Genomic DNA, 11,934 nt, shown 5'->3' on the forward strand with positions numbered 1-11,934 from the left:
TAGAAATTGATCAATGGAGCATGCGATGTGTAGTGCGTGTACATTTGTTTAGCTGGCCATTATATGTGTAACTTTATGTTTGTGTATTGTAAAAGCACTCCAAACAACAATACACAAAGAGTGGGGAAATATGTTGAACTAAATAAGCGCACTTCTTCATTTAAATGCGCTACTATTCCGTGTCTTTCTATGTAAACACTAACGTTAGCCTGCCGTGCAAAACCAGTCCGTTACTGTCTACACAAACCACGCGTAAACACACACACACACGTGCACAACTGCACTTCCCACATGTACACCTTCAAAGACAAAAATACGACGATATAATTCAAGTATAAATATGTAAATAACACAAGCCGCTAAGCATATTATATAGTTAGTGTATAACTTGTACCACATAGAGACGTCCTGCTCTAGTCGTTTTTGCTGCTGCTCCTGTTCAACTGCAGCCTCTGGGTCTGATTCCGGATCATAGATGTATAGCTGTATCTGATTAAAAGCCATATTTTTATTTTGAATAAAGTTTTTTTCCCGCTGTTAGGGATGAGACAGCTTTACGACGCACTCGACTCAACACAATAACAGCAGCGCGCACACGTCATTATTTAGCTCCGCTCACACGACACGCCCCCACCCGCTCGGCTTTTTTCGGAAAGACTCGGAACAGCGCATCTTTCTTATATAATTATAAAAAAAATAAAGACTTTTCGGAGATATGCAGGATGCAATGCTACTCTATAGGTACTCAAGATTGACATGACACTGACTGAAACTGAGTGTTTCACCCCCCCCTTTAAAGGAAATTTGTATTTTATAGGGGTGTAACGATTCGTTTAACAACGATTCGATTCGTATCACTATTTGAGGTTGGCGATACAATTTAAGGACGATATTGGTTCATTTAGAACGATACGATCCGAAGCGATTCAGTGACTTAAAACGATTCAGTGACTTAAAACGATTCAGTGACTTTTTAGCCCAAAATTTATTTTGTTTTATTTCAGCCGAATCGAATCGTTGTTAAAACGAATCGTTACACCTCTAGTATTTTATTATCAAAATGATTAAAAGGTTACACTACAACAAAACCAAGTAAAGAGAACTATATACAATATAAAAAAGCAGAAATAACAAATGAAGAAAGCTACAAATCATTATTTTTATTTGCTGTGTGAGTTTTTTCTTCTTTTTTTGCACATTTCAGTGTTTTATTTGGTAGCGACACACACACACGTCTGATGTGTTTTACCGTTTTAGTGTTATTCTGCAATCTGTGATTCTCTAAGAAACTTAGATTAAAAATAACCGTCACACACACACAGAAAATGACAGAAAACAAGCAAACAGCAGAAGCCCTCTGGATCCACATGTCTTTGGTAACACTTTACAGTAATGTTCCACACATTAGCTAGCATGAGTAATCCGTATACAGTACTTAATGTACTTGTTCATTTCTAAAGAGTCAAGTATCCGTAACATCCAAGGTTGCATTATGAAATGACTTAAACTAACCGTAAATGAACATGAAATGCTTTAATAATAGTTGATAACATTGATTAAAACATTATTCTAAAGTGCTTCCATGTTTTGTATGAGGCTGTACTGTGGACTAAAGCTTGCGGTGTAGTTCGTGCAGGTTATGTTGGCACTGCTGTGTGGACGGTTATCATAGACATTTTATATATTCAGACAGAGATGGAGTGAGTGAGCGAACACAAGAAACAAACGTGTGGATGAAGATGGGAAGAGACTTCAGGAAAGCGTGTTAACCGCTCGAGTATGCAGACCACTACACTGTCACCCCAGTGATTTGTACTAGAGACTCGGACTTGGTCTCGAGACCATATTTCACTCAATATTTTGAGTCCCATTCAAAATATGAATGATTATTACTCAATGTTAATATTGAGTGTGATTTGAGTGTGATGTGTGATTTTCTTAATCACAACTGCACATGACTAACGCAAAGGTTGCAGGACTCAGGTCAGGAAGGATGTCGTGGAGCGAGCCTCTCGCTCTTAACTATGTGTGGAAATATTTGCTACATCATCCGTTATTCAGTTTGCATATAAGAGGCACAAAGAGTTCATATGTAGTAAGATTAAAACAACGAAAACATTCTGCAATGTGTAAATTCTGTGGTACCTTTACCGCAGCAAAGGGAACAACGGCCAATTTTCATCGACATGTGGAGGGAAAGCACAAAGATTAAGAACTAATCATTTCTGTGCCTATAAGCATAAAATCTCAGCCTTTGGACAGCTAATGCTTAGTAGTTTGTTCTTTGTAGAAGTCTGCAAGTGACTTTTTACGCCCGCGCTCATGCTTCTATTTTACGGTGTCCACCTGGCGACCTGTAGTGTTTAGAAAGTCACATTGCTGCTACATTATTCGTCTCAACTGTTATTTTTAATATATTTACTGTTTACAAAGGAGGACAAAAGTGTCACAGAGAAATCCAAACCTTGTTTAATGAATAATAAAATGAGCATCTCCACCAGAAATGTCTAAGGTGGCCTGCCCTCTCTTCCTCCGGCACACTTCTCACACAGACATATGATCGGTTGAATGAGGAATCTATGTAAATATGTCTATGATTGCACCGGCTTTCTCTGGTCTCGGACTCGACTCAAGACTGGAATGAGCTGGTCTCGACTACACCCAGCTCAGTCCTGCTCACCCACTCTGCATCCTGATGGAAAAATATTGAACTGTTATGTGTTCATTCATTTGTTCATTAACAGCTAATTCTGTGTTAGATGTTGCATTACATATAGCGGTTACTGCGAATACTTATTTCTCTGAAGAAGTATGAGATGGATGTGTGCTTACATCAGTCTTAAGGTTGGGTCTGTATGGATCATTTTGGTCTTTCTTTGTTTCAGCCTCTACTGCTGAGGTCCTGAGGAATGTTTATGGCCATCACAAAAACAATACTGTATACAGTTTACATCCCACCCAACACAAAGTGGCACATACAGTGAGCTATATGCAAAGCAGATTATTGGTTAGCAGATTATTGGTTTCTTTCTCAAATATTACTTGGCTGTATTTTTAGTGCTAGCAGTCAAAAATAAAACTTGGAGAAATATTGAAATACTGTTGGTCATCCCGTGTTGTTTTTTTTTGTTCCTACTGAGAATCATCCATTAAAGAGCATAAGCTACATATTTTATTTGCAGGGTATACGGTGGAATAACAATCATAGCATAATACTCGCTACTCTTGAGTACTTTAAAAGGGCTACTTTTTACTCCTACTTTGAGTAGGACAGGTTCAGGACAGGTTCTTTTACTCTACTAGCACTACATTTTTTTACAAGTAACTGTATTTTTACTTGAGTATGCTTTTCCAGTACTCTTTCCACCACTGGGCTCAACAAAGAGGGCAGATTTGATGCTGACTAAGGGTAACATATGTGACCCTGTCTGTGACAGTCTCCTCCTAAAGTCATTTTTTTTGTGATTCACTGTTTTCTACATGAAATCATCCTACATAATTTAAGGAACATTCTGTTAAAATATAACCTTGATATCTCTAATATTTACTGAGTATGGCTATGTTAAAGATTTGCTGAATTTCGGGCTCAGAAAATCCTGTTTTTGAGAAATTCCAATGTAAACACAAGCTTATTTTAAAAACTACAACACATTTGATACATAATTATATGAGATGAATATGAGAGCCATATATCACATGAGAGCCATATACCATATGAGATGAATATGAGAGCCATATACCACATTAAAGCTGAGATTCTCCCATTTTCAGTGATATATGACACATTTATGGGACAATTCTTAAAGTTTTGTAAAACAGGCCTATTTATTATGATGCGTATGTCCAAAAAGCACAAAAACATTCAAACCAATTGGGGGTACAAGTAGCCTGGATGCCAGCCGAACTTAGCCCTGCCCACAACATTTTTAGGTCGGGTAATTCGGTCTGGCCTTGCTCCATAGAGGAGTGATTATCCCCGAACAGAAACTGTTCAGACCAATGAAATCATCAGGGCGGGCTTTAGCCGATGGCGGACACATGATCAACAGAAACGTAATCATCACGTCATCAAAGGGGCTTGGATTATATTTTTTCGAATCCTAAACGGAGAGCTTGTTTGTATCTGCATTCACTATTTCTCTCAGTAATGATGATCATGTTGGGTAAGTACTCTGTGTATCATTAAATTATTTTATTTTTTTACAACACCGGCAAAGATCGTTTATTCCAGCGCGCGTGCAGACAGGGTTGCCAAGTTTTTACAACAAAACCCGCCAACTACTAGTCCTAAACAATAGCTTATCGGGGGGTTCTCCGGGGGGGAAATGGCATTTGGGGGATAACGTGTGTTATTTTGGCAAGGTTGGTGCTAAAATTCGCACTCATGTGTCTATATATCCCATAATAGTCGCTTCAACCCACGGTAGAGGTTAGATCGGGCTCAAAAAAATCAAGCCCGACCCTACCCGAGCCCGTGCACGTTGTGTCCGAGCCCGGCCCGGCCCGACACATTAACTGTAATTATGAGCCCGAGCCCGATTTAAACCCGACCATTGTTCAGTACGTGGGTGTTTGACGAGAACGAGCAGCGAAGCGGACTGGTGAGGCTCATGATAAAACTACATTTAGTTTTCAGTTTTCTCCACAGCGACTGTACAGCCGAATAACATTTTGTTGCAATATTTTCATGTTTAACACTTTGAAGCTGCTTTGAAACCATCATCATTGTAAAAGCGCTATAGGCTATAAATAAAGCTGACTGGACTCCGCTCAATAATCCGCAGGCGCGCGCTCATGATCCGCTCACCGCTAAACTGATGTTTGCTCAAATCCAGCTCAGACATTTATCTGGAGCTCACTTTGTTGTTGCCATTAAACAATGTGTTTTTTCCTTCATATTTATGTCTAAATATTATAATATTATTTTTACATTTCATCTGATTACGATGAGTGAAAAGATGTGAGTGGGTCAGAAATGATTTTGGTGGTTATATTTAGTTTAATATTAAGTTTTGTTTTGTAGAAAGCATTTATTTAATTTTGTTTAAATTGTATCTTAATTTTAAAAAAGGTTTCTTGGGCCAATTGCCTGGATTTAATAAATAAAAAGCAAATAGCAGACTATAATCGCGAGGTGAAGTCGTGGGAGTGATTGCTTTCATTTCATCTCATGAACTGGAGCGCGTCTCATAAATAAACCCAAACTCAGCAGGCTATACTTGCCTCACAGACATGAGAAATATGCGTATAGAAAGCTTGAAATGTCCACTTTTAAACGAAACGATTGGAAGATATTTAATTAAGCAGAGTGCAGTGTTGACGCGAGCAGCTCTTGACTCAGAGCGTTTCTGTTTATAATGCTGCGCTCCATCACTGCACGAGCTGTGAGTTTAACACAAATCTTTACACTAATCCTGACTTGTGCAACTTTGTAGCCTACACATTTGTTTCTTAGTTGTTGTATTAGTTCTTACTTTGCTAAATATACATATAATTTCTGATTATAGCATAGCTTTCTGCCCACCCAATTAGACTAGTAAAGTAGGCTAATGATTAAAAAATCAAACGCTTGATCAGGGGCATATTCTGACTCGAATTGAGTATGACCACGTCAGGCTAGGGTACAAGAGCTTGATTGTAGCAACAATTACCAAGTCAATTAATTGAAATTATTTGTATAACTTTATTAATAAAAATAAATATCCATGGAAAAAGTAATTAATATATAAAACAATTAATACATTACATTTCAGTAGAAAATCTCTAACTTAAATTATATTACTGGAGTAAAAATAAAGAGAAGGATAGTTCACCCAAAAATGGCTATTTTCTGTTCCTGCTCGCGTTTAAGTAATGCCATGTCAAATAGCCTAGATAACTTAATTCACTAATCCAGTGTTTCCCTTTTTTCAGTCATGGTGCCCTTTGAAAATGTTCTAGATTTTATGGCACCCCCTCGCATACGTTACACTAGGGGTGTAACGGTACCGATTGCTCACGATTCGGTTTTAGGTTTTAGGTTCACAGTTTCAGGTTTATGGTTTCTGTATGGTTCGGTATTTGCTATGTTCGTGGAAAAAAGGACTACTGTCAAATAAAGATAAAGAAAAGAACAAATAACTTAAATCCAAGCAGCAGTACAAATAGTTACTACTGAGCAAAGATAATAAAATAATGCTTTTTTTTCTTTTTTAGGTAAATAAATTGAATAAAGTAATCAAATGATAAATGACTGCATATTTAACTGTTTAAATTAAATATTAATCCTTATTTATCTTACAAAAGCTATTCAATCAAGAGCAGTGAGTGATTCCTTATCTTCTTTGACATTAAACAGACAGCAGTAAAGGCTATTGCCCCTTTAAGACCCAGAGGTGTCGATTTCTCAACTGTATGTTCACTTAAGGCATATTCAGACTATGTCTGCTTGGATACTCATCAAGATGGAGATGATGACATCGGCTTCTTCTTGTGTAAGTTTGTCCGTTCAATCGCAAGACTTGAAAGAGAACTCAGTAGTTGCGCGCGTTGAGACGTGCATGTGCACAAACGTGCACGACGTGCACAAACGTAAACGGTCCAAGCCGACCAAATGCAGACGTCCGCCAAACGTCCGTCAGCGAGCGTTACAAAGCGGACCAAATGAGGACGTCCGCCGAACGTCCGTCAGTGAACTTTACAAAGTGGACCAAATGCGGACGTCCACCGAACGTCCGTCAACAAACGTTACAACTCGGACCTACTGCGGACCTAAACGGACGTTCGCAACGTCCGGGGGACGTCCCCTGTTTGCTGGGTTTAGCCCTGCATGTTGAGTCTTTTATTTTAATGGGGGCCGGGGAAATTGTGAAACTTGGACTGTTAAAGATGCAGTGTGTTTGAGAAGGAAAGGAAGGCCAATCGTTGGGGTCCTCATCGTCATATTTGAATGACAAATAAAGCTTTTTCCCCGTACGTTACAGATGTGTCACGTGTGCATAGAGCTATTAATGCAGAACGTTCCCTAATGTAATTTCTTCGCTTCAATACAATGTCAATCTGCCTCAGCCGGAACTTTAGAAAAACCCTGCAACTGAACGTGATGTGATTTTGCCAAATTAGACCGCTTAGATAAATATTTTTGTGCTTAGGGCACCCAAATGGCTAGCGCCGGCCCTGAGGAATAGACTGCAGCATTTGGACACACCGCCCCGTCTTCAGTGCTTAATGTGTGTATTCTTGTTTAAGGTTCTGTAGGTGACATGTTCTTTTAACTGCTGATGTTTTAATTTCTCCTCTTACTCATTCCATTTCTCCTTTCTTTTTCATAGTCTCTGTAAGTTCATCGAAAAAAAAAAGTTTTGTTCTTGTTGACATTGTTTTATTTATTGTTCATTTTTATGCCGTGCTTTGATGCATATAGTTTTTTCTTGTTCTTGGAATGAAATGTCCCTCAGCCTCAACTCAAAAACTTTCTGAACAAGACATATAAATGAAAATGGGCCAACTTTAAACCACTTAATGTGCAATCTACACAAATTAGGGGCCATCTACACGATTTAGGGGCCATTGTCAAACTAAAATTGGGCCATCATGGTTGTGATCATTGGGCCATCAATGGTTGTGATCATTGGGCCATCAATGGTTGTGATCATTGGGCCATCATGGTTGTGATCATTGGGCCATCAATGGTTGTGATCATTGGGCCATCAATGGTTGCAGGGCAATAAAATATCTTATCAGCCTTGTAAAACTTTTCCAAATAATGTGAGGATGAAAACTATGCATTTATACAAAATTACAAAATGATGCATAAGATCAATACAAGTATAACTTTTTGAATGGTATTCAGGTTAATAAAGTTGTAATGTAACCTTTGATTAATACTGTAATTGATAAAATAGTATAAAGTCAAACTATGAACACTTTCTCAACCATAGTTTACCAACCATTCTTTAAAAAAAATAAAATAAAAAAATAATTCAAAATACACAGCAAAAAAATGCTTTTCTTAGTATTTGTGTCTTGTGTCCAGTATAAATATCTAAAAATCCTTAAATCAAGATGGGATTACTTGGGGAGTATACAAATCCAATGATTGTAAAAGGACTTTAGTGGTATTTCTGTACAAACGTCTCCATATTCTAAGCCAGGTAAGAAAGTAGCTTCCACCAGCTTTCTCTTGGCTGACTGTGAAAAACATGCACTATTCCAAAAGTAAAGCCCCAGCTGTAGCCTTAACTTTGATAACAAATGCTTAATATGTAACTTAAATGATAAGTAAACTTAAATGATTAAATCCTCTTCCAACACAAAGCCCATGTATCTATAGGAGGAGACTAGTTCTAGAGAATTACCCTGCAAAGTGTAAAGAGAAGGTAAAGAAGATTCACACTTACATTTCCTAGAAAAGACCATTTATTTAGTTTTCTTTTCATTCAGAACTAGTTTTAAAGAGACGAGGTTACGCTGAAGTATTACAAATGCTTCCTGCAGCTTTAAGATGCATTTATAACTATTTAAGATAATTTTGCTTGCTTTAAGGAAAAACTCAATTAAATTGTATTTATTTTCCAGGAAACAAGACTTAATATCTTATGTCATTTTACTACTTTGGTAAATGCATCTTGAGTTAAGAAATGTTCGATTTTTGGACTGGAAACAAGACAAAAATACTAAGTCAGAAAAGCATTTTTTTGCTGTATATTTGTAAAGTTTAAAGTTATGAACACGTTTTACAATCTGTTAGCTACAATATACACTTTTATTAACCATTATTAAGGATTAATGTAAAACTTTATCTCTGATAAAACTTTTCCAGATGGTAGCTCCTCCCACCCGATAAACAATTGAAATCAACATGATTGGTCTGCTGGCGATGACATCACACGCACTGGTGCAGTATATATACTGCAGCCGGATGAAGCACACATTCACTTTGTCTTCAAATCTGATTACAGACACTACCTTTTGACCTTTGCAAGGACATCTTCAACTTTTTGGGAAAATGGCATCTGAATAGTAAGTTCACATTTCTTTTTTCTAGTTGATTTTTCCTATTTGTGTTGTGTCTGATCAAATATTTTTTCCATGTTATTACTATGCTGTTGTTATATGCTGTTATTTGCCTATTGGTTATTTGCTTGTTATTGCCTGTTATTGTTATATGCCAGTTGACAAAGTATGGATAAAAACATGATATAACTAATGTTGAGCAAATTGTGGAAAATTAAAGGATAGTATCTCTTTAAAGTAAGACTTGTTTCTCATCCCAAAACCTAAACTAGGTCAAGGGCCAGGTGTGAATTGGTCAGTCACTTTAGCACACACCAGGCCCCTTTCTTAAGAAGGCTGAAAAACTGGTTCTGGTAGCATTACAATAGCTTTCTATGATAAGCTTTGCTGGTCATTTTTCACATCATGCCTCTGTTTTAAGAATGCTCTGTCTTCATTCATTTTCACATTTGTAATTGTTGGTGTGTCTGCTTTGTCTCACAGCCAGAAATCTGACCGCCGCATTGTTCACTGCTTGCTGTGTGAAAAACCACAGGAGATACTGACGACGCATCTGAGCAGAGTTTGCATGAAGAAAAATACACCCGAAGAACGGCTGAAGGAGGTGAAGAGGGCCAAGGAGTCTGCCAAGGCGTGGACACGGCAAGCAAGGAACTGGGACTACAAGGAAATGGTCAAACGTTACCCCCACAGACCATCCAGGCTGGCTCTTCTGGAAGAGCTGCACCAAAGAAACTTTTTTGTGGCTAATGCTCCTAATCAGGCAGACCTGGTGTACGAAGAGACGTCCAGCAGCACGGCTGCCGTTCCCACAGCTAGGGACCCTTCTGGAGCGGCCGGTGTCAGCTCTGGGGCGGACAGTGGCGTCTCTGTGGCAGAGGTTAGCAGCTCTGAAAACAGCACCACTGATCCAAGTGACCGGACATGGCAAAAGTAAGTTCTAAACCTCACACACATCAGTGCAGAAACTGTGAACAAACTGTAAGGTTGCTTTGAGCTCATTTTCTTCTGTCTGTATTTTATTCAGAGAAGGCCCCCAGGCAGAGAAGAGAAGGCGAGTGAAAGAGGAGGTTGGCAGCCCAACACCAGACTTTGATGCTTTCCTACAGGCCTTCCCTGTAGGAATCACTGGCCAGCCACCCAACAAAACCCAAAGAGCAAACGCTGGGTTCCCTGCCGACCGAGTGTTTTATGACAAGTGGAGAGCGCTGCAGTACAGCAAGCGGGAGCAACATCTTTTGTGTAAGTGTAGATACTTTCTTAGCCAATGATTAGATTTGCACCAACAGAAACATTTAGAACTCGTGTGTGAACCTGAATTTTAATTTAAATGTTCTCTCTTTGACAGCAAAATGCTCAAGACTTGCCCCGACTGCAGTGACGGTGGCTAAAGTCATAGAGGCAGAGGGGTGGACGGCCAATCATCCCTGCCCAGAGGACGTCATTGCAAAGTGGAGGCCGCTCAGCAGAGCACAGGCACAGAGTGACCCAAACATCATCAGGGGGGTGACCAAGCAGAAATGGTCGGGTCTGGCTGTGAAGGACTTTGGGGAGCAGAAAGGTATGTACAAATGTCTTATGAACACAGTAAAATCCATCAAAAAAAAGAATATAATAACATCGTGGACAGCAAATTAATGACTCCTCTTTTTGACCACAGTTGTTGTTGCAACCAAGGCCTTTGGGAAGGGCTCCATCCTGTGTGATTTCCACGGAAAAGTGATCACAGGTGCTGAGGGCAGGGAGATGGCAGAGATGCAGGACGAGCTGGGCAACCTGTTTTTCTTCAAACATGGCAGTGAGGAAGTCTGCATCGATGCGGAGACCTTCCCCTGCGAGTGCCACCCGTCTCTGGAAACCATAGGGAGATGGATTACACACTCCAGGAAGAACTACAACGTGCAGCCACTCCACTGCATACTGAAGCTTCAGGGAGGAGACAGGCACGTCCTACTCTTTCAGGCCACCAAGGACATTGTGAAAGATGAGAAGATCCGCTTTGACCACGGCATCAAGAAGAGGTTCTATTGTGGGAAGAAAGTGGAGCTGGAGTGGCTGGACGTCTGATTTCTGAAAGATTCTGAAACTGGGAGCTTGTGTCACGGAGTGACCTAAAATGGCGGAAATTGTCCGCCCGGACCGTTGTCCATGGAACACGCGACTAGTTCCGGTAACTCCGGGCAACTAAAAGGGAGTGTTATTGGGAACAGGTGTGCGCATGGACGTGGCGATCGATGGTTGGACAAATTAGAGCAAAGGAGGCATATAAACAAGGTAATGGGAGAACAGGGGAGGGTGGAGTTGATTCCGGCAAACGGGGGCGGGGGGGTGAAGTTGATTCGGGCCAACGCTGCAGGGTGAGCGCAGTTGATTTGGGCGATCGCGGTGGGTCAGACGGAGCGATCGGTGGATCAGAGGGACGTCTCGAGGCGGATGATACAGACTGGGCGAAGTGAGAACAAAGTACTGGGCTGAAGAAAACATGAGCTAAGTGTTTGAAGCATTCGTTGTTGAAACAACTGTGTTTATGTATTGTTACTGCCTTGGAGAAATTGGTTACATTAAGAAGGCATTGGGAACGTATTGAAAAGAGGAAGGAGCGTGCTGAAGGATCGTGGTCTTGACGTTTACTATCCAGGACTTATTTCCCGGCCCAACGTGGTGATCCTGACCCTAATTCACCGTGAGTGTGTGTGGAGTACAGTGGGTGAGTCTTTCTTTTGATGTGTGTCCACCTGAAGAATTATAGTGTTGTGCTGTGCAAACGTTGTCAGCGATCCCTCCCTAGGTCGAAGAGAAAGCCCTGCATCAGAGGAAGCACTAAAGCCGACATCTGTCTGACTACGGAGCTGTGAGTTGTATCTACCCAAGTGTACCGCCTGTATACTCACCTGTATGCCCAAAGCTAAGAGCCCAGTGTACCGCCCGTATACTCATCTG

The 11,934-nt window shown here is 40.1% G+C and overlaps 1 protein-coding gene across 1 annotated transcript; it reads left to right on the plus strand.

The window, feature by feature from the left end:
• The first annotated feature begins 8,986 nt into the window (after positions 1 to 8,986).
• LOC137049638 (uncharacterized) lies at positions 8,987 to 11,061 on the plus strand. The gene is made up of 5 exons (XM_067428225.1): positions 8,987 to 9,000; positions 9,478 to 9,927; positions 10,022 to 10,236; positions 10,343 to 10,555; positions 10,655 to 11,061. Exons 1-5 carry the CDS (start codon positions 8,987 to 8,989, stop codon positions 11,059 to 11,061), a joined length of 1,299 nt encoding a protein of 432 aa, XP_067284326.1.
• Positions 11,062 to 11,934: the final 873 nt, after the last annotated feature.

The sequence above is a fragment of the Pseudorasbora parva genome, chromosome 2 (assembly GCF_024679245.1).
Source record: "Pseudorasbora parva isolate DD20220531a chromosome 2, ASM2467924v1, whole genome shotgun sequence".
NCBI classification, from domain to species: Eukaryota; Metazoa; Chordata; class Actinopteri; order Cypriniformes; family Gobionidae; genus Pseudorasbora; species Pseudorasbora parva.